This window comes from Zootermopsis nevadensis, unplaced genomic scaffold (assembly GCF_977971745.1).
Source record: "Zootermopsis nevadensis isolate Lab colony 2312 unplaced genomic scaffold, Znev_1.0 Znev_ptg000030l, whole genome shotgun sequence".
Classification (NCBI taxonomy): Eukaryota; Metazoa; Arthropoda; class Insecta; order Blattodea; family Termopsidae; genus Zootermopsis; species Zootermopsis nevadensis.
In genome coordinates, this window is record NW_028259162.1 from 6,312,889 (window position 1) to 6,336,453 (window position 23,565).

General features: G+C 38.2%; 2 protein-coding genes across 6 annotated transcripts in view; both read right to left on the bottom strand.

The window, feature by feature from the left end:
- The window catches only part of Clic (chloride intracellular channel protein 5), a 33,470-nt gene extending 16,046 nt beyond the window's left edge, over positions 1-17,424 (bottom strand). Inside the window, exon 1 of one of the 2 annotated variants that reach the window (XM_022066697.2) lies at positions 17,240-17,424. In XM_022066697.2, coding sequence (XP_021922389.1) covers positions 17,240-17,308 — 69 coding nt within the window. In that variant the 5' untranslated portion in view covers positions 17,309-17,424. The remainder of the gene's footprint in view (positions 1-17,239) is intronic. The other variant, XM_022066696.2, reaches the window with a different exon arrangement.
- Positions 17,425-17,912: 488 nt separating this feature from the next.
- The window catches only part of LOC110831050 (uncharacterized), a 28,588-nt gene continuing 22,935 nt past the window's right edge, over positions 17,913-23,565 (bottom strand). For all 4 annotated transcript variants that reach the window (XM_022066604.2, XM_022066603.2, XM_022066605.2 and 1 more), the window contains 5 exons: positions 22,878-23,051; positions 21,748-22,045; positions 20,945-21,131; positions 20,636-20,744; positions 17,913-20,230 (listed from right to left, as the gene is read on the bottom strand). In XM_022066604.2, coding sequence (XP_021922296.2) covers positions 19,907-20,230; positions 20,636-20,744; positions 20,945-21,131; positions 21,748-22,045; positions 22,878-23,051 — 1,092 coding nt within the window. In that variant the 3' untranslated portion in view covers positions 17,913-19,906. The remainder of the gene's footprint in view (positions 20,231-20,635; positions 20,745-20,944; positions 21,132-21,747; positions 22,046-22,877; positions 23,052-23,565) is intronic.

A 23,565-nucleotide genomic window follows, 5' to 3' on the forward strand; every position in this document is an offset into this window, starting at 1 on the left:
GACAGGGGGGTGCATGTGCCCTGCATTTTCAATTATCAGAAGCACATGCTTCAACCATGGAAGCCACCGGCAAGGGATGAAGTTTTGTAATTTCCGGTGTAATTTCCCTTCGCAAGATGGACTTAAGGCGGAGCAACACAGCACATCCTTGAAAGCGAGATGATTACAATTTCCGTGGGATTTTCATGTTTGGAATGTATAACGGCGTGTCCTAGCATCTTGACCAAAACCGACAAATTGCTACAAAAATACCTAACCTCCCATTTAACTCCGTGGAAGTAGGTCCTTGTGTTAAGCTGGTAGTTTCATAGCTGGTCAATAAATTCCAAACATTTTACGCAACATGAGGGTCTGTTACCGTTCCACATTCACAACACAAATAATATTAAAATTATATAATCATCTAATTCATCTTTGCAGCTTTCAATTTCATTACTGTATTAAAAAGCATTTTATAACACACGGAAAAGGATACTCCGGACTACAGATATAGAAAGTAACTGTCCGAATCACTGTGAAAATATTTTAATTGTATTTCCACTGTCGTCATAGTAATTAACACGTTCAAGGACGAAGGCTGGCGGCTGACGAACATCTAACAGCAATCTATGCTATGATCTGGCTCCAACAAAAATAAGGATAAGACATAAGTGCCACATAAATACCGACGAACTTCTGTTCAAAACCACCACGTGACTGATCACGGTCAAATGGCTAGGACTCTTTACTTCGCGTTCGAGAGCTCCCGCGGTGTTCAAACATCGCAGTCACTTCACGCAAATGCGTACCTTAAATTAGCCATTTACGTCAAATACCAAACACTAGCCCCTCCCCGCACCGCCAAATCGCTGACGCCTCCGATAAGTAAGCCAGGGTACTAGTTATAAAAGACAACTTTTATCAATATGGAGCTAACGTTTGCAAATTCAAAGTTTTTAATCTGTCTATATCACAAATCTGACACTGAGAAATGCTGTAATCTCAACAAAGCCTTTCGGTACTAAAATTGCGTCTAAAATACATTTCCAAAAACAGTATATAAATGAAACTCGTACGCCCAGCTGAGAACACACGCTCTACTCGTTCATTAACAATCTACGCGTTCTGCATAATACGAATGAAAAACCATCTGAGAGAGAATACATCAATTATCCAACAAGGTTCTATTACGTCACTGCTCTTACGTTGTGTCACATTCCAAGATAAATAAAGACTACTGTCTTGTGTGATGTGGCGTGCAGAACGCACTTAACGAAGGCAAATTCAAAAGAAGCAGGAGCCACTGTTGAAAGTCTCGCTCGTCCCCGCGAATAACAGTAAAACACCTGTCACCACACCCGAACAGGCCCTTTCAAAACTTTCCAACCTCTAGCACCAGCTGATCTAGTTCAGAGGTTCCAAACATGACGGGCAACTTCTGCGACTGCCACAGATACCATCTTTCTGCTCACAAGCACAGTACAAGAATATCAGGTTTTATTAAAAAAAAAAACACGATGAGAAATCACTAGGTGAGCTTTCAGTTACTCTCGGCGGCAAATATGAAGATGACTGTCTTCTCGGATGTTGCGCCTGGTAGTTTGCCGACGTTTCAGAGGTGATGGCTGGCCACATAATCGGCGACAATGAAGCCGTTAAGCTTCTACCGGACTACACGGGGCAACATCCCGGACAACAGCCATCTTGATGAGTTACTGTTTCCAAAGATGGAGTCATACATTTACGACAGAGGTATCTCAACCATCCAGACCTGGAGACAGATTCGCCCTTTGTTATCGACTCACGAGCCAGATGCTGGTTTGATAGTAAGGTACAGCATCCGTAAAAAGTGTAAAGTACAGTCACGTTCAGAAATGAGAGTATGAAATAAGGCATAGAATGAAGTGCAAAAGAAAATTGGAGTGAAGGGACGAATGAAGGTCAGCAGTTCGAACACCTGGTGCAGTAGGGAATAAAAACGTAAGCTTGCGAGTATCAGTTGTTGTGCGGGACTGCATAACTGTCACCCCATATAGAAACGAGTACATTCCTTCAAAGTTTGGACTTACTGAAACCAAATAACAGGAACTTGGAGAAACTACAGAATGAGAACCTGAACAATTCGCACTGTTCACCACAAAACATAGAATATGATGGGCGGGGCATGTAGATGGCACTGGAGAAATGTAACATCAGTAAAAAAAAACCCGAAAGGGAACAGGCTAACTGGAAGTCTTGGGCGTCTGTGCATTGTAAGATCATCAAAGAAATCGGGGCGTGAAAACGTGAAGTGGGACTCATCCGCCTCAGGATATGGGCCTTTTTGCAGGCTCGAGTGCATAAAGGGATTTCGGGTAATATAAAATGCCGTGGAGGACTATACTCAGGAAATAAGTATGTTAAGCAGACCTTCTATGAAAAGGATTTGCCAACTGTGACAGTAACCCAACTAGTGTCGAGTGCAATAACCCCGTTATCCTGGCTCAGCTTGAGGACTGCATACGAATTCGAGACGCTGCCTGCGCGTACATTACCAAAGAGGACGACGCAGTCGAAAAGAATGACATGCAAATGGTTGGCTATAAACAAGCTCATATCCAGGTCACTTAACTCACGGATAAATCAGAACAAACAACATGGACCCGTCTTTGGACACGGACACCCACAAATACAAGTTCGTATCCCACTTTTTATTTTCAAATATGGGGGATGATTTTAATACACAGCATTTTTCGTTGATTCAGTTACCGAGTTAATACTCTCAACACAGTGAAATAATTTTCGTTTCCGTTTATTAAACTGAATAATATTTCTCTTAAAAGGCGGACCTGATTATGAAAATAAACTGCGACAAAACATACACTACGAGAATTAAATTATTGCACTCTGAAAACGAGACAACCAAGATATCACTTCCGTGACATACTGGTTAGAGTACTAATCTAATATTTAAAAAGTCGCGAGTTCGAATCCAACCGTCGCCAGTAAACTTAAAAATAACAAGGATCTATGAAGTTCAATGACATTCAGTCACCTGACGACCTACGTACAGCAAAATTCCGAAATGTGGCATAATCAAAACATATATCAGACAATATAAACGACATAACACTGGCCTAAAATACTGAAGGTTTTAACACAGATTGTGTTGACGTGGTTTCCGGCCATTTCTTCGAAGGTAAAATCAGTTTACAAGCGTGAAATAGACCTTGCACCTACAATACGCTGCTCGATAATCCAGTATGACTTAATCCCATCTTACCAAGCGACATACACACATCATTTTATTTAAATTAAAGCTGGTCCAATCGCCAGCTTTTCAAACAAGCATCTAACAAAACACCCAGAACAGCAAGAGTCATCGCCGACGTTAAAAATCCTTCCTTCTCAAGTTACGCCAGACAAGAAAAACGATGACGCGGTTATGATACACATCTTCGCCTGGATCTCATACATGTAAAAGCGACATCAGCCTGGACACGTAGGCTAACCGCACTTCAAAAATCTGTACTTTGGCTGATTCATCCAGTTAAAAAAGCACTCCACAATTCATTATCCTCCACGGCAGCATGTGGGGCAAATCTCACACACCAATGACAATGAATGACGTCATGTAAACGTGATGTTCAGTGAACATTTATAAGACGACTTGGACTGGTGAACGTATTCACGAGACCTTCAATGTTTATTGAACATTCAACCACGTGAATCTTCTCGACTAATACGATTTAGACACTACTTATTCCCTCTGAGTACGGACATTTTACAATTTAGTTCAGCCCGTGAAAATAAACCCGTACCTTCATGCTTAAAAATCAAAGGGCCATACAAATATCAATGCTGGTCTTGTATCATCAATACACAATTACAAAGAAAATCACCCTTTTCCAAAAAATATTCATACAATTCAGAGACTGAAATTATATAATCTAGCGTTTTCAATCTGCGGTCCGCCAATATTCTTTGAATTTCATCAGAAAAAAAAAAACATGTAAAAGTGTAATTATTTATGTGGATGGCAATTTATTCAATTGGGTCCACAGAGAATAATCTATACGGCAGGATTAAAAGCGAAAATAAAGCTTTCCCCATGCTTCAGCACCACGCCAGTAAACTTATGGGCAGATATTTCATTTCACACGGTGAAAAAATCATTCTTCCAGCTTTCATTATAATAACAATAACATTTTTTAAATGTGGCCATTCTTTCTTTGAAACTCCGTGCGTTCGTTATATAGCATAATGCAAAGACAGGTAATAACATAGATCGACATATGACGATTGGTCAACATATCCTTATAAACGGAACGTCATATCTCTGATACGAAGAACATGCAGTTAATCCGCTGTCATTATGACTTCTCTGTTAAATATCACTGTAACATAATATATCCGAATTATCGTGTTGAAGCTCGAATATCTTCAGCCTACATAAAACATCGGCAAGAAAAAAAGTCGTTATGCCCATGTTTGCATGAATGAATTAGGATTCGCCTGCAATTACGAAGCGTGAGTCTCCTCCGTCACGTTGAGTACTGCAAGACCGCATTTCTAAACATGACGTAGTCTTTGAAGCCTTCGTAATAGGTGACACACTCATGACCTTAAAAGTGAAAGGTTTCAAGAAATCCACGCTGTCAAAATGGAGACGCGTGGAAACATTTCAAAACTATAATTGCACAATGGAATTATATTAACTCCCAACACAAGCGCAGTTTTGAGACTTGGCTTTATCTTTCGATTTGTACGCGTTGCTACGCCTCCGCACAAATAGCCTTTCTTATCTGTCGACATCTATCTTATCTCTATCACTTATCTTCATGATTATTATTGTTCTTTTATTTTCTTTAAGGTTGTACCAAACTTCAGCTTGGATTCACTGAAGACAAGAGAAAAATGTTCATGGTTGATACTCATCGCCCTGATGATGGGGGCGGCAAGAACCTCTGAAACTTCAGTAAACTTCTACCATACTACACGGCGCAAAAACCCAGAAGACAGTCATCTTCAGACTCACCGCCGTGAAAAACCTCAAATCCTACACCTAAAACAAATTACCACGAATTAAACCGTTATTCATGCACAAAACATCCAACATCCCGTCGAGTTTTTCCTGAAACGAAGTCTATAATTTCGCTTCTACTTGGTTCCAGAGGCAAGGGAGTAATGGGAAAACCTATACACCTCTTTAATGACTACAAACACCGAGAAGACATTCAACAAACAAATTTCTTCACCACTGTAATATAAAGGACAGTTCTAGAAAGAACTGGTGGTCTACTTTCCTTTATCTACATCCAACATAGTATAATATGAAGACAAGCACACAAACACCTGACCTATATTCCTTCCGCCATTTATTTTACATAACTGGCAAACATCTTCAATGCGTCTTGTATATAGAACATGGATATTTACAGCAAATCAACCCGCAAACGGATCCGATCTTGAGCCAGATGTATCCAGTTCAATTCCACACACCTTAATTTTTACATATACAAGAGCGAAATCAATGAATCTAGAAAGTTTTTTAACGCGAATTCAAAATTCGCGGTTCGTCATATCGAATTTCACAACATGAATAACAAATAGTGTCCAATATCTGCTGCATAATTAGATTTTAAGTGGCAATGTTATGTAACTGTATACAGCATTAAACGCTTGCAAAGGAGGCATGGAAGACGGGACCAGCTCTTACACAAGTGCAAATGGGACACCCACCATATTTGTACCACAAAGCACACAATATAATCAAGTATCGAGGCGTACTTATTGCGAAAGCTTCTCGTATCCACCCACTAAATGCCTGACACATCACGTGTCTGTGGGACTAACCCCAAAATAAAAATGACAGCACAGCACTACATTATGGCAAAGAGAGCATTTAGTTTCTCTATCATAACTGCAATCACGAAATAATAAAACCTAAAATTTGCGCCGTGCAGTCTACTACATATCGAACGACGTTTTGGAGGTGTTTAATGCCCCCTTCAGACGATCACTGTGGGATTTGAGGTTTTCAATGCGGAGTGTCTGCTGGGTTGTTGCGCCGTGTAGAAGTTTATCGACGTTTCAGAGGTCCTTGCTGCCTCCGTCACCAGGGCGGTGAGTAAAATTACACGGCGCAACAACCCAGAATGCAGCCATCTTCAAGTTAGTTCTCTGTTATTAATCATGGCTGATTCTTACACGGAAAAGGGTATATTTTTTTTCCTAACAAAACATCGTATTGATAATTTACGACTGCATGTGGCCCACCCATTCGCTGCCGGGGGTAAAGCGACAGAGGCGTGAAGCTGGCTGATGTCTCAACTTATTGTCTGCGTGGAGATATGCCTGAATTCCTCAATGTCTTCATGGCTGTGTTTTTAATAAAGCATCAGAAACAAATTCATTTTTATATGTTCTTCAGAATTTGTTTCTTGTGTCTACTACAAGTCATGGAGGTACATGAGTTATTCTGCTCACTTTACTTCACGAAGAAAACTGGAAACGGTAAATGCTTTCTTCCCTGCCATTTTTTCCGCTTCTGAACATTTAATTTTTCATCTTTCACCGTTTGAAGTAATACTTCCGAAAGGCTGACACCCCTGCCTTTGTTCTTCATACAATGACGTAATAGAAAAGTTATTTTGATTGTTCTGTACAACAGCACGAGCCACTTTTCCAGTTTCTTCCAACTCGCGGTCTGCTTGAAGGCAGAACCTTGACCGTACACACCACAGTATTCATTTCGTTGCTCTGGAGAAGATGAGACGTCACGTATTTCTTGAAATCTGCATAGAAACAGGAGGCCCTTGAGGTTGGGTCATACGGGGCTCACCCATAACGAGTCCTCCTTTTATAACTTTGTACCAGCAGTTTCAACAAGACAGCAAAGGTGCATGCGTGAAGTTCAGGTGGCCTATATTTGACGTCCGGACTTTCAGAGGAGTTGCCCGTGATCCTGACCATGTGGCGGTTGAAAAAATTGTCGTTGTAAGTAAACGAACAACACAAAGTCTGAAAGAAGAGATTTAGTCTCTAGAAGGGAAAGGGGCGAGAAAAAACTTCGTACTGGTCACATTTCATCAGAATTTATCCAGGCTCTGAGACCAACAAATTATTTTATTTTAAATAATTGTCAGAGCAGCCAGTTCTTAAGCTGTATAAAACATTTAATCACACTTTGCTCTGCAGGGTTATCTAAAATTGTAATGTGGCCCAACTTCAAGTTTTACTGTTTCGTAAAATCAGTTATAGCAACAACAAAAAAACTAAATTAGCTCTTCGCCATAATTTGGAATGTAGAATGAAGACAGACATCTTCATATTCGCCTGACAACCTGAAATCTCATCGAACATGCAAACGTTTCATTAAACCTAAAGTTCTCCCAGATGGAAGATCACTCTCCTACAAAAAATAATTTAAACGTTCAAATATGCAAATGGTAATCTTTACTTAATGTTCCCCTTTACAGATTTATACTGCAGTGATATTGCAGATGAAAAAGTTTAATTTGTTGTGCACTTCAGAGTAGGCCATGTGTGATCTTTCGTTTTCCTTCCCAGGCTGGAAGCACACTGAACAAAAAGGGAAATACAAGTCAGTCAAGTTCTGGCTTGTAGCTGACAATATTTTAAGTAACGAAGAAAGTACAGTGGCAATATTATGGTTTTTAAAATGGAGTCAAGAACGACAAGATGCTTAGGATTAAGGACGAGGAGGGCAGCACAAGACTTAATTTCTTGTTTTGTGATTGTGCCAGGCAGGACGAAAGAAGTTTCGAAATTTACTCCTATGAAATCAGAAACTTTTGACCGTTTGCTGCTGCCTGTTGTAGAGATTACAACAAAAAATGATATAATTTTAGAAGCAGCATTCCTCCATCATTTTCACTGTAAGAAGTTCAATTCTGAATGGAAATGACTGGCAATGAGGCGACGAAACAGCGTCAACCACGACGGTTCCAGACGCGTCCTTCTTGATCAATCAGTATTGGTGTCCTCATTAAAGCCTTCAAGTTTCTCAGCACCAGACGCGATTACTGCTGTCTTGTCGTTGACTGTTCAATGTGGTTCCAGCCTCAGAGCAGTGTTTTTTTTTAAATTCCTATTACCCACGCATCTTAACGAGAAGGCGAAACAGAAAGACTGTCGCAAAATAGTCAACCTGAGAACCTCCCGACCAATATCACTACTATCGACATCTGTATCTCGAAGTTGTCGGCGGATAAAATGACACGAGATTGCGGAGTGGCCACGTTACAAACAACCTATTATTTTATGGTGGTTCCACTATCAAAATAATTTATGACGATATTAATCGTTCAATGAAGCTCTCACAAAGCGTGGTATTCCATGCACCTACCGAAACCACCATTTTACACTCAGTTTCATGATACGCCGTCAAACACAACCTTCAAGGATAGTTCAATATTTTGCATCTCACTGTTCTCCTGACCAAGTTTCGTCTGACCTTTGGCGATATCATGAGTGCGTCTCACACCTTCCTTACAACAGAACGTTTCTGGATGATCTGGTACAATGACCTCACTTTCTGATAAACTCCACATGTGGGGAGATCTTCACTGTAGATCGGCGGCATAGAGGCATACTTCGGATCCAGCGTTCCTGCTTCTTGACTGCAGTGATCTGTTGTTCTTGGCGTCTTTTCTTATATTTCCTTTCCTTATTTGTGTAGTCTGCTGGCAGCCACTCTCATGGCCATTCTGTCCAACTCGCACAATTTACATCAATGTAGACATGCATCGGATAAATTGTATTAATTCCCTAAAAGTGCTTACCAGTCACATTTATTCACCGGTTCCGAAGATAAGTGACCTGTCATATAGTTATAAACAAGGATCAATTTTAGTATGCTAACATAAAAAGATAACCTAATACAAAAAGACAGCCAGTCAAACAAATGACGAAACATCTTGAACACATTTACAACATATGTATCATAGGCTCGGTTTACTGGAAGGAAATTAAGCAACTAAGATAAGCACGATTAAAATTGATTAAAACTGTGGCGATATTACTTGGAAAAAAAAAAGTTAACAGCTGTCACTAACCACTGAACAATTCGACTCTCGCTGCGTACGTCATGATCAACGTTTCCGAAGTACTTGCTGCCTCCACCATCGCGTTGATGATGGAGGTAGCTAGCTCATCTGTAACGTCGTTAAACTTTAACCAGACTACACGGAGCAGCATCCCAGAAGACAGTCATCTTCGATGTGTAAACATTCCTTTACTGATTAACCACGCTGCAACCGTGACCGTACGTCCCTCAGCAAATACGCGAGATGTAACATGCACTTATATAACGTGGGATGACACCTATAAATGGAAAGTGGCCATTAGCCCCACTAATTTACACCCATTAATACTCAGACGTTAGTGCCAATTAATACGAGAAGAGTGTAGTTCTAAGACAAGACCGCAGATGTTGCAAAATGACACACCCGAAGCCAATTTTTTACTGAACAGTTGCGAAGCAATGCTCACAGCACATCTGGAAAATATTGTAGACCTATTTTAGTCGCAGCCCTTCTCAAGGCGTGGGACTTCATGAACCATTCCCAGGCTACCACCATAACTGATATTGCTACCTCGGAAGACAGTTAAGCACTTCCTCAGTGCTTTATGCGTTCTTTTCACGAACAGTCCAGGGCAGACCACGTCTGTTCGGTAGGTGATTCATCTCCAGAAATAATCAAATGATTTATATAAAATATTAAAATTCGCGAGTCCAAACCAAAAATTGGGACATGCGACCCACCAGACAGACGGGGCACAGAAGTGAAATTGAGTTATCCCGTTTATGTGCGTGTGAAACTGAACCAGTCACCAAGTTCCGACAAACCGACGAATTGTACCAGTAACTAAATGATGATTAGTAATCAACTATGCTGGTCAGAAAATTGTAGTAGTCACGTTTTCACGTATCCACAACGAATGAGAGAGATCTGAATGACGAAAAGAAGCCAAACGTATTACTAATACCAGCTTCACTGTATCCGATAAAGGCACATCCACCTCAGTCACTTGTGGAAGGAAAGGAAGATAAAGGGCATTACAGCACAAAGCGAGGATCGCCCCGAGATAAAACGTCATCAAAGATACGCTAATCCGGGTGGGAAGAACACAGCAAAAAATGTTGGAATGATTCCTCGTGTTTCTAGCGGAAAATCAAAACACTATTGAACTGACGCCCAAGCATACAATGACGGCAATGCCTTCGAATTGATAACTCTAATATTTCGTTACAAAGGGGGGTCTATAAAACAGACAAAACGACAGATTCATACATCTCAATCTTTAGGTTTTAGATAAGGGATCGGATGATAAGATTATGAATTGAATGGCACTTTGATCTGCTCCTAATTTAATTATCTTTACTGACCGTGCCATAACTCAGGCAGAATCACACTGAATTTCGCCGAAGAGTTCAATCACCGACGACTTCACGTGGAATCCATGGTTGGCAAGGTGACGCTGGAGCACACTTATCTCCAAATGCTTCCCGTACCAACCACCATTCTGCCACTGTTCCTTTCTTATCAACCGACTCCAGAGATGTACGATATCCCTGACCCGGAACGTGGCTCGTCTCTGATTGCGAGTAAAGGTATTTAAGCAAGAGCTGTAACTGAATGAAACGGCAATGAAACTGATAAATTAACGTTCAGTTTGTATGCAGGAAGTACTTGCAACATTTAATCACGAGGGCTAGTTTGTGCAACCGTGTTCTAATAAAAGAAACACTTGCCGAGCTATAATAGTAATCATTTAAAATAGTTTGCAGGTCCAAAAGAATCACAGGCTAAAATAACTCATGTTCGTTATTATGTGGACAAGCAGTTTCTATTTGCTGCATGGAAAGCTACGAGAGGCCAGCGGCCCAAAGTCAGTACCGACTGCTGTCAGCTACCAAGATAATCGGTGAAGTAGAGCAGATCTCCTCTGTAACACTGCCACTTGCATTTTCTTCCCCGGTTTTTTTGTACAACAGTTTTTATGACAGCAAACAAAGACTCATGTTGAGTAGAGAAACACCATGCTTCACCCTTTAACTGCATAAGCAGGCAAGAAAATTATCACTTAAAAGGCTAAACCACAAACCTCTTCAAGGTTTGTGACGTATTAACTAGTTCCAACGTAACTACGAGGCGCGTCCTCAAAGTAAGTTTCCCACTCGTCCCACAGCTAGCAAACCTTATATTGCGCGAAGCGACTGTGCGTACGTGATAGAGCAATGACGTAGCATGGCGCATGCACTAACGGTACTTCCCGCGTTCTCACATTAGCATCGTTGCAGCTGTTGAAGATGGAGGTTCTTATTCCAGCTCCCGCCGACTGTGAAGTGCGGTCAGTGATAACGCTAGGCCGCACACGGCTCGACGGACAGCAAGTCTCCTGCAGGAGTTCAGCTGGGAGGTGTTTCATCATTCACCCTAGAGCCCGGACCTCGCTCCCAGTGATTTCCATCTTTTCCTACACCTCAAGAAATTCCTGTCCGGTCAGCGTTTTGAGAATGACAGAGAGGCGGAGATGGTTGTCACACAGTGGTTCCAATCCCAGGCGGCAGACTTCTACGACACAGGTATTCAAAAGTTGGTCCCACGGTATGACAAATGTCTCAATTCCGGTGGCGAATATGTTGAAAAATAGCTGGACACTTGCTGTATCTGTTGCAATAAATATTCCCATGAAATTGTGTTTTGTTTCTGTAAACGGCCCCACAGAAACTTACTTTGAGGACGCGCCTCGTACATGGCAAAATATTTCAGTCTTTACAAGAGAAACCTAGAAGCCGATAGTTCATGGGATAATTAGTGTGGGTACCGTCAGTTACAGATTTGCAGCAGTCCCGAAACTCCATTTCAGGAACGTACTCCATGGACAACAGTACGTCTTGATCAGCCCATATTCGCTAATCAAAAACATTCCGTCTCTCGAGCTATATGACGTAAACATTTCTCAAAACTTTAAATCTTTGTAAATCATACCAAAACAAGAGCCCGGTGAAGTCTTTAAACCACGAAGACTGATGACTACGGTTATTTACCAGGGTCTATTCACTGGTAATATTATCCATTTAACCCCTGAGATAACATACTCTGTTGATTACATTTCACGACACACCATACAAAAATGTCCGGGACCAAGTCACTTCCAGAAACTAGATTCTCATTGTTATACAGGTGCTGACAAAGTCTAATAATATAAAAATTGTATTTATTCAGTCGAGTTATTCACACAAACGACCGCACACCGGGTGTTTGCAGTCCACGTAACCATCGCCAGTGGCGCTCTCATTATACAATATTTATTCTCTCAACTACAAATCCACCCCCACCACTTCCCTATTAATTATAAATTAATAAGTATCATAATTCCGGAAAAAAATATTTTTAAAGAATAAGTTTTCTTTATAACTACATTAAAACGAAACCCTGACAGCTGATATGGTTTACCGCGAACTTTTCAAAGCAAGTTTTCTCGTGTTCCGTAGAATAAAACAACCTGTGATGATTTCGGATCACATTTATGTTTGGCACAAAGTGTAACAAATTCTGTTCCAAACTGTTTGATTTTTGAAACGATTATGAGGGAAAGGAAAATAGATTGCAGGTTTCCTTTTTATCGCCCCATTCAAACAACGATAACAAGCCCGTTTCCTATTCCACGTCATTGTGACAGCAGTTTTGCCGTACTGGTTTGTCAACTTCAGTTTCCTCCTTGAAGGAAACACTGGACATCAGTAAGCAGTGGTGTGTTATGCCTTTCAAGCAATAAAAAAATCTGAAAAGGAAAGTATCATTCCTTGCGATTCTGCACAAGTCACTGGCCTTGGATTCACTCTTGACAATAAAATGTTTTAACGTTAGTCAGAAAGTGCATAAATCATACTGCAAAGTCATAAACTTGTTGACAAAACTACTGAACAGCCCAAGTGAAAATCTACTGTTTAACCCACTCTGCTTTAAATAGTCGATATTGATAAGAATATATAATAAGCCACGTGCCAACTTTATGAACGATAATAATCTCTATTTTTAAGTTTATAAAAAACAGGTAAGTAAAACTACAAAAGTGTTAATCTGCTTCTACTATCATTTCAAGTCCGACGAACTGCTAGTAAGCCGCACGCCACTGAATGTCCGATCACCTACCAGTAGTAACGTGTGTGATGTGCAAGGTATTTTCTACAACTGTAATGTGGGTCAGCAGGACAGCGCCCTCCGGGTCTCGGCCTGCTATTCAAATGCAAACCCCTTCTCCCTCAAGACTTGGACGATGATGGTGAAAAATTGCGAAACCTGGCACTGGAGACTGCATTCACGGCCTTACACATGAGGACCACAAGGGCATCGACTGAAAATGACGTAATGTGTGTGTGTGTGTGGGTGGGTTCACGTAGGAGGGAAAATTAAATTCGCAGATTGTGACCAGCTCTTATGGGGAAAATGAAAAAATTATACACGTGTTATCCATTTATTCAAATAATATGATACTGTCGAAAAACTGGTTGGTTGGTCATCACTTGCTGTTATGGGATTTTGAACCCTATGACATAATATATATTACCATGTGATTACGACTTCAGTTAGTTTTTCCCGGTCTACACAACAACTACACCAAACTGTCCATATATTAGTGTTTTATGAGTTGACAGTTTGTGATAATAATTTCCTGTGATTCAAGTTCAGGATACCAATGTCAACTATCCATTAAATGGAAATCTCAACTGAAGCTTCTTCTACATTACTTTTACAGGAACAATAAATCTACACCAAAGGTGTCATCCTTATCATACACACTGCAACTTTGACCCTTCAATGACCTCACAGCTCATTTTCCCACTTTTCTGTAATTTAAGAAGTGCATACAAAATGTGAAACCACCATAACAGTCTAAATGTAACAAAATTCATATGGATACTGCAACAATATATTTTTTTTAATGAAAGTGCTTTAAACAATAAACCATCGGTGTCGGGTCAGACCGGTAAAATGCTCAGTGGTTCTCACCACGCCACCCAATAATTTTCACCCGACATGAGTGTTCTTATGCTTGAAATGTTATACCTAGACACACAGCTGCTGCTATAGTTTTTGAACTTCGTGTTACCACATAGCATCACCAAACAAAATTGTCTCCATCACCTCAATTCCAATCATTACTTAGTCTATATACTCATGACGATGATAAACTCATACTTTCCTACAGCCATTCTCAATCAAAAGCATTAACCAAGTCAGAAGCGTTAATAGATAATTTCCTACCATCAGAAATGGGTAACTTGTTAATTCTTCTTCTTCTTCTTCTTCTTCGCTAGCACTACAGCCCTTGGTGGGCTCTGGCATCCCGAACAATATGTCCCCATCTCTCCCTATCTTGAGCTACCTTCTTCCAGTTGCACACTTTCATTTTCCTTTATCGCATCAATCCACCTTCCCCTTGGTCTTCCTTTAGGTCTTGTTCCCCACAGTTTCTGGTTTAATACCAAATATGGCAGTCTATCCTCTCCCATTCTGACCACATGTCCCGAAAATCTTAACCGTTGCGATTTAATATATCTCACAACGTACTCATGATGGATCGATTCTTCAAACTCCGCATTATATCTAATTCTATACGATCCATCATTATTCTTTAGGAGGCCAAAGCTTTTGCATAGAATTTTCGTTTCAAAGCACGTTAACTTGCTTTCTACTTGAGATGCGAGTTTCCAAGATTCCGCTCCATAAGTTATTACCGGTCTAATAAGTGTCCTGTACAGTCTTAACTTTGTGGTCCTTGAGAGAATTTTAGATTTAAACAGTTCTATATGTGCATAATATTGTCTGTTTCCAGCTTGGATCCTGTTTTTGACTGTCTCCTCCTCCTCTAAGTTGTTTTGTATGAGAGCTAACTTGTTAAATACTACCTGAAAATTTCATTCTGACAGGAACAAAAAAAAAAACTTGTTTCATGTACATATGAAATCATACATGAAAGAACATTCATCTTCTTTTTGATATGTTAATAAAATATAAAGTTTCTTTCTAACTTCCAATCAAAGTAGGCTAAGTATCTTGATAAGCAACTTTCATTTAAAAAAAGCTGTAATTTTTGCTTACTTTCTCATATCATGAAGAAAGACAAGCTGTGATATCATGTTCATGTCTATCTCCATAAACTAAATTTGTGAAATTAATTTCACATCACTAATGATTACCCCACATTTGTACTATCCGCATCTTATAATGTCAACATGGAACCTGCACAAAGTCCTTAAATGGGAGTAGCATTTGCCAATCTTTAGTGTCCACAAATTTTGTGTACAAGCAATCTTCCACTTTGTTTATGGTGTCGAACTACATGGCAGCTCCATAAAACCTATACTTAGCATTTCGCTTAAATGCAGTAACTAACGAACCAATGATTCCAGGCTTGTGAATGTAATATGGAAAATAATCATATAAGTTGCAAGTTATTTTACATGTTTACAATTATAAAAATTGCAATGGAACCAATCTTTGAGGTTACATATCACAAATCTGTACAAGAGGAAATTATGTAAACAGAACACTAAACTGTATACGTTGTTCTTACTACCATCAAAGTCAAAGCATCATAAATTTCTTTCCAGAACTCCTTGCTCAAAAGGTGGTAGAGTAGTATAAGCAAACATATTCTTTATGTGTGTAAATGTGAAAACATGTTTTCTTCGTGCAGTGAAAAACATGAACTAGAAACAGAAAAAATTCTAAAACACGTAATAAAAGCTGAAAAAAACCTCATATTACTATTCTCCAGTTTAAACATTCTAAAGCATATAAATTATTTTCAAACTTTTCTCTACTCTTTAAAACTATTTTCAAGAGGGAAACATAGCAAACTAGTCAATGATTAAGAAAATATTTCACACCTTAGATAAGGCATGCCCCCACAGCTTAGAAACCAGCAGCGCAAGTCAAAAATGTAACTCAATAGGAATCATAATTCCTTTCCATACCTAACATAACAGAAAATAGTCAAAATGAATGCCACCTGCTAATACATAACCTTTACTGTCCTTGCATGCCACTGTAGTCATAGTTTCCACAGATAAGACCAAAAACATTACATAACAACATGCAAAGGTGCAAACCCATCAGCAAAATATCCAGTAAATTATTGGCACTACTGCTACAATTTCAGGCAACCTGGTATCCATGATTTGTGAAGGCCTGGTAATGAAATTATGGATTTGCTAGCAAGGGAACATATTCTTAAATAAGTCCCTATAAGAGACTCACTTTTAAAACCTTGCTCTGAAGATTTTCTTTTGAGCAATAAATACTTTTTGGTTATATGCTGAAATTCCCCAGAACCATACTCGTACGACAATTTTAGAAAGGACATTTAAATTAAATGGTCCGCTGGCATTAAAATATAATAAATTTAAAGTGTGATAAGGGATTAAAAAGTCATGAAGAACAGAGACAAAGAAGCTCAAGAAAATTTGATGCTAATTTCATTATGAAAATGCACATGCCCGCATTTTCTGTAGTATGGCCATGACCAGAAATGACATTCAAACAATACCTTCACACACTATTCCAAAAATTTCCATCATTTATCTCGGTCAATAAACATAAATCTTCAGGGGACATTACAGGACATGGGAAAGTCCATCTGCCATTTCTGAGCTATGGAGTAATATAAGACAAATTTTAATCATGTCAATAAATAAAAATAACACCATATATCTAAGAATGTAAACATCAGGGACTGAAATCTCTATCACATATTATGTTATTAAAAGTGAAGGAAATGAACATATACTGAGCATTCTTTATTCATAATTAATCAGTTAACTATGATTACGTTTCCTGTTTTCCATTTACCAATTTAAATAAGGCACCATGCTATACGACTTTATGCTTCTATATATCCAAACTAAAGTGACACCACCACCGACCAGATCTGGTACAGGTAAAAACGATTTGCATTGACAACTTACTGTCATTAACTATGTAAATTAAATTTTATTCGCCTAACCCTTCCAAGGGTAACTAGTAGGCCGACCACTTCAGAAAATGTTCACTGTGTGAAAAGACATTATAAATTACACACAGATTTAATACTTCAGAGCCTGCTCCTCATATTTTAAGCATTACTTCGTTGTACACCAGAGAATGAACTGTCTACTCAGCCATTTTACGCGCCCAACCGTTTCTAGACGCAAGTCTTCGTATAGTAACGCCCTTGCAAATAGACAATATTTTCTGACACTTACCTTTATAATAAGCTCTATCTCTGGCACATCTCCTCCATTTGTTCCATTCTGAATTGACTCGTCTGCCATGATGAATTAGATATTTCTATTTTAACACAATAATCACTCTACTTAGTTTACCACGTACTTTCCAACCTGTCGCTCTCCGGCTGGAAACTTCAGGTAAACTTGGAACACCAGAACATGCGCAATACGTTCTGCGCAAGGCAACCAAAGAGTAACAACCAGAGATATTCCACACAATTTGCTGGCCGAGTGTATAGTATCTTGTACTTCGCAACTGTTTGCTTTTAAAATGAAAAGAGCAATTCATAAGATAAAATTTGCATTTTTACAGTACGTCAAGCTGAAAGTCACTTGGGGAATGTCTCTGATGCAACGAATCGAACTTCCGGCTAAATTATCGGTAATACACAGTTGTAAAGTAAAAGTACAGCCAGTAAGGGGGGGGGGGGGGGGGGGGGGGGCAGCAACACATACATGCTCTTCTCCCACTGGAAAACACTCAATCAATCAAATTCAGTATCAGAAACAAATGCTCCAAACCTGGCAGACATGTATTATGCATGTGAGCATTAATTTGAGAACAATCTTAACATACTGTGTGATTTATTCCAACCTCAATCTTGGTTTATACTATAATTTAATGACAGTATAAAATAAGACAATCTACTACGAGCTTCTGATATATTTTATTGCTGTTAGCTTAGACAATGTGACAGGCATGCCATATTAAGAAAACATCAGTGCTTCTTCAGCCTTCATCTTCAATTGTGATAAACATCTATAACAAATTCATATAACTAGATTTGAAAGCTATACTAATTTTTGGGTCAAATATCTTTATGACTCTGGTATCAATATTTGTTGTACCTTAAGGTTAAAGGTTAATAATGGTAACATTTCAGATCCTTAACTCAGGTCAGCAACATGCCTATGTATATTTCTTAATCATAAAAATAAACTGATAAACAGTTTGAAAATTTATAGTACCATGATAATTACTCAGATCAATCCTGATTTTTAATTAAATGGAAGTTATAAATTACCAAGAACATTTTCAAACTAATTCTGCTGTACACAGGGTCAGCACAAGGAACAGAAATCAGCTTCACATACCAATTTCCAACCTCTCATGTTTTCAGGAGAGTGCATATTATGCAGGCATGATCATTATCAACAATTTACCATCAAGTGTCATGAGTCTTCTAATGAATGACCCTTCCATATAGACGTATTTACGTCAAAAATATATTTAATTACATATTCCTTTTAATCTGTTTATGAATTCAAACAAGTCATAATGTTCATTAATATTTTCTTGTCTTCATGTAATATAAATGGTGGTATAATTTATCTACTGTATATAACAGGTGGATGCATTTATAACATATCACTAATTATGTGAATCCTTTGTTCATAACGTATAAATTGTACTTGAAATTTTTTTTTTGAATTATTATGACTTATTCAATCCTATTTTAATCTAACTTATGGATCCATGGAATGTAATAAAAGTTGTCAGTGGAACCACAGTTCCGGAGAATTTGACGTAAATACGTCTATACGGAAAGGAAGTTTATTTATTGCTTTTATTCTAAATATTTCCTTTATACATGCTTTACAATCGACAAAAGTTTGATTAAGACATTGCTTATTTAACTTGAATTAGTTAGGTAAAGTAATGTAATGTAATGTAAGGTAAGGTAATGTAATGTAAGGTAATGTAATGTAACTATGTAGGTAACCATTGTTGTTTATTTGTTGATAAACAGATGACGTTTCCAAGGTAACATAACAATGAAGTTACACTTTTTCGTTTCCCAGGTAACATAACAATGAAGTTTGACGTTTCCTAGGTAACATAACAATGAAGTTACACTTTTTCATTTCCCAGGTAACATAACAATGAAGTTTGACGTTTCCTAGGTAACATAACAATGAAGTTACACTTTTTCGTTTCCCAGGTAACATAACAATGAAGTTTGACGTTTCCTAGGTAACATAACAATGAAGTTACACTTTTTCATTTCCCTTTTTCGTAACACTATTTCATAACACTTTTTCGTAACACTTTTGCCGAATGACAGTGACCATAAAATATAGACGTATTTACGTCAAAAATGTATGTATATCTCACATTATGGATTCTTATGAGTGTAAAGGTTATTATTATAAAAACAAACAGATATAACCCAATTTATGGAGTACCTCGTTGCATTCCTGGAAAACACAATGTAACATTAAAATATGTTTTATTGTATACTTATAATTAAAATAGGTGTTCTGGATTCCTAAGCAGATGTTTTTCAGTACTTAACTTGGTGACATTGATTTTTTGTAACATATAAAAGGCACTTAACACATAAGATAATAATTTTATATTAAGATCATTATTTATTTACTATAATACTGGTACTCATCAAAAAGTTTCTTAAAATTAGACATAAATAAATGGGATTAATCTGCGCTCACTACTGTTCACTTGCACACATGCACAAGCCTCCCCAAGTAAGGCTCAGAGCATGGAACATATTGACTATACGCAGAGAGTAGTGCGTAAATATGGAATGTTACTGAGCATAAAAATTATATAAAAAACATGTTCAAACAGGGATAAACATGTATATGAAACAAAACAAAACAAAAAAAAACCCAACCTATATCCTATTGTAATGGCCTCCAATCGATAGACCCCACTTTGCTGAGATGTCTCACAATTTCAGCATCACAGCCATCTAGCCCAATGTCTCTCAAGATATCATGAGAATGTCGTGAACGAGTCTTTCTAGATAATGGTTTCATTTTCATTAATGTTTGGTACATGAACAGCTTTTCGTTTAGTGATGCCGCAATTGTCTGCAGAAACAGTAGGAGACTCTGATCGCTTGGCATATGTTGTGGTGTGCACTGCAGTGATCCTAGCATATGACCTGAATATGCTGGTCCAAACAGCTGCTTGCTGAAGACATCCAAAATAGTGACAGAGTTCTGGAAGTAATAATAATTGTCATACTTTAGTTCTTTTACAATAAGGGGTGTCAAAAGGTGGAAACTTTTTAGCATGAGCATATGGGAGTATCTTATTTGCTATGCTATCACCTCAATTGTAGGCAGTAGCATTCTACATATTTTCTTCAAGACCTTCAAACGCATGGAAAGGGCTAATGACAGCAATAATCCACTCCTACCATGTTTATACCACAAGACTGTGCACAATCATAAACAAGTTACATAAACCAACCGTATATCTTGTCTCTGCAGTAAAATGGTTATAACACGTATCAAGATGGCTAACTTTACAATTTGATGCAGTAATTTTCTAAATACAAAATATACCTATAATGTAATAATAAAAATGGCTTAGAAGAAAATGAATTTAAAAGTTTGTAATACCTTATCTTTGGAACTGATCATGTCATGTACTGAGAGCCTCTCTGGAATACAGACACCAATCATATGATAGGAAGAAATATGGGATGGTACCAGAATACCACAGTGCCACCTTAATCAAAAAAACAGAAAACAATTATCAATAATTTTATGTTATTGCATCCGGACATTGTATGTGGTATACTTTAATATCAAAAACTTGCATTACTCACAAATGTACACTTCAAAAGACATAGAAACCTCCCACATGGGAGGAGACCAAGGCTTGACTTTGGGCTGTTGCACCATAGAAGAAGATATTTTGCTACATACCTTAGAATTTTGACTTCCTGTCCTGGCATAAGTGGTACATACGGTGACAAGATATTCATAATCTGTAACGCTTTGTGTTCAGAGCTGTTATTTCCCACTAGCACAACTGTTCGACCAATCAGCAGTGAGTAGAGGAGATGATGAGCAACTTTTTCATATGTTTGGAAGAACTTCAATATCCCAGAACCTAACAGAATAAATCAGCCTTCAAAACATGTCCACTCAAACTTTCTCCACATAGTGGCTCTGTAATTTATTGAAGAGGTACTTACATTTTCACATATCTTCACTGAAAGTGTTACAGCTATCAAATTACTGATGAATAAAAAATACTTTGAAGACAATGAAAGAAATATGTTATTTTGTGTTGATGAAATAAAGTAATTCATTATAAGAACCAAAACATGTTTATGATCATGCGATCTGAGATCCTCGTGACATGTGGCCTTCTAGGTTGTGGCACTGTTTGGTCTCATAGGTGGTTACCCACATGTTAACCATCAACAAGACCACATGGTGTCCCAACCCATAAGACCATGATCAACATACTGACTACCAGTTTCACTATTATTCTTCATTCTCATCTCAGACTTTAAAGTGAACTCTTTTTAGGTTTTTTAATGTAATATTAATAAATACTATGCTTGGTAGTTTACTTTCAACTAGTTTGAATTTATGTTTCTTCTAAAAGCAAGAGAATATGTCTGAACCCTACAAAGCAAGAAGTAACATTATTAGGTTAATGTAAATGCAGGGGAAACGTTCAACTGATGTGAAATTGGCAGAGCAAATGTACAACTAACCTGATTTTTGACAACTCCATAAGCAGTGTGCCTTTTTGTTCTCCATCTGCTCTGGACTGGCTGAAATCCAGTTCTCACTGCTCAAACTGCTTGTCTCTGAGATGTCCAAGAAGCTATCATTGCTTGAATAATCATTGATGCTGTCTGGATCACACAGATTAAGACCAGGAAATACTTCCTCTGCCCTGTTCACCTCACCCTCACCATCAGTTCCCGCTATTCGCACTCCAGCCAGCATGTCACTAAGTGACTCAGGTACCGAGTGATAACTGCTAGCCACCTCGTTACCACCTGACATCTACAGACAGAGCATATAAAAACTTAGCAGGTGTTACTTATACAACTCTAGGATTCTTCTCACCTTATTCTGTTATTTTTATATTTATTTATTTATATTTATCTACCTCATATGGAGTGACTGTATGGAGACAGTGCTGAAAGCAACACATCACATCACATTACAGAAAACCACTGTTAAAAATCAGAAGTAGCCAAAAAGGTAAGTTTACAAGGCACATGGTTCGTAAATTTATCGACTACCTATCCTATAACACGGGCTTAAAACACATTCTTGTTAATAAACTTTCAGGAGCTTTAATATAATATCCCTTTACTCTCTACAACAAGTATAGAATATTTTTTAGATTAAAGTTTAACTTACATAGTTTGTTTACTGCTATACTATAGATTACAAATTATCACAACTGTAAGTTCCAGTTTGAAGCAGAAGTCATCACTACCACAATAAATTCAATGTAAAATTATTTTTAAATAAATCAGTAATAACACCTGGTGGGAGAAAATTAATATGCTAAAATTCTGTGCAAAGCATGTTGTGGTCAAGACCAGCCAGATACAGCGTACATTTTTCTGTAACCACCTCACGTATGGACTCTATCATCACAAAACTGGATGTAAAATATATCCAACCTTGACTTACGTCATAGTAAGAGAGGAAGGGAGGATGGAAAGGGCAGGGGAGTAGCAAGATGCAGTATATCACCTGGCAGTCTTCCCCTCCCTCCCTTCTATCCCATACCTCAGCTTACTGGGTATATCCGGACTAAGATCAGTGAGAGTGAGAAAATTGTAACTAGAGGTATTAGTCATAAGAACATAAATGTACTCACAAAGTTGGCTTCAAGAACATCCACACTATCCTGGATATCATAATTACTGCTGGAGCCCCCAGGCTGAGATAATGTTTTACCAGTTGACAGGTCTAGAGGTTGAGTCAGGTTATTTATTAACTGAAGGTACTCTGAATCACAGAGGGCTTCTTCCACACTGTCCTTGATGACAACCTGTAATACAGTGGATGTCAGTGTATAGGTACTGATTGTTAATTAACTATTATAGAATGTATGACAATGTTCTTCCAAAATATTGGTGTCAAACCACATGTTCACACCATGTCATAACTCACAAGGCCACCATTAATACTGGCTTGTTATCCTAAATCATATATTAATGTATTCTCCCAAGATCATAAGATAAAATCCCATGGATTGACTCCCCCCATACCAGCACTTCTGGGACCTGAGGCTCAGTACAGTTTCTTTAAAACACTTGATCAATAATATCAAAACAGAAACTTAGAGTATTATTGACACGATTAACTACAAAGGCAGGTACACTAAATGAGATTTAAGGTATATTAATTTTGTATAAGGTTAAAATGTCAGTTATAAAGCTGGAAATGGGAACTGTAGAAGCAACTGAAGATAAAAGAAAGAAATGCTTAGGAAGGTACAGTCATTGATCAAATGTAGGATAACTGATGAACACAGAGAATTTTAAATTAGACATCTGAAGAGA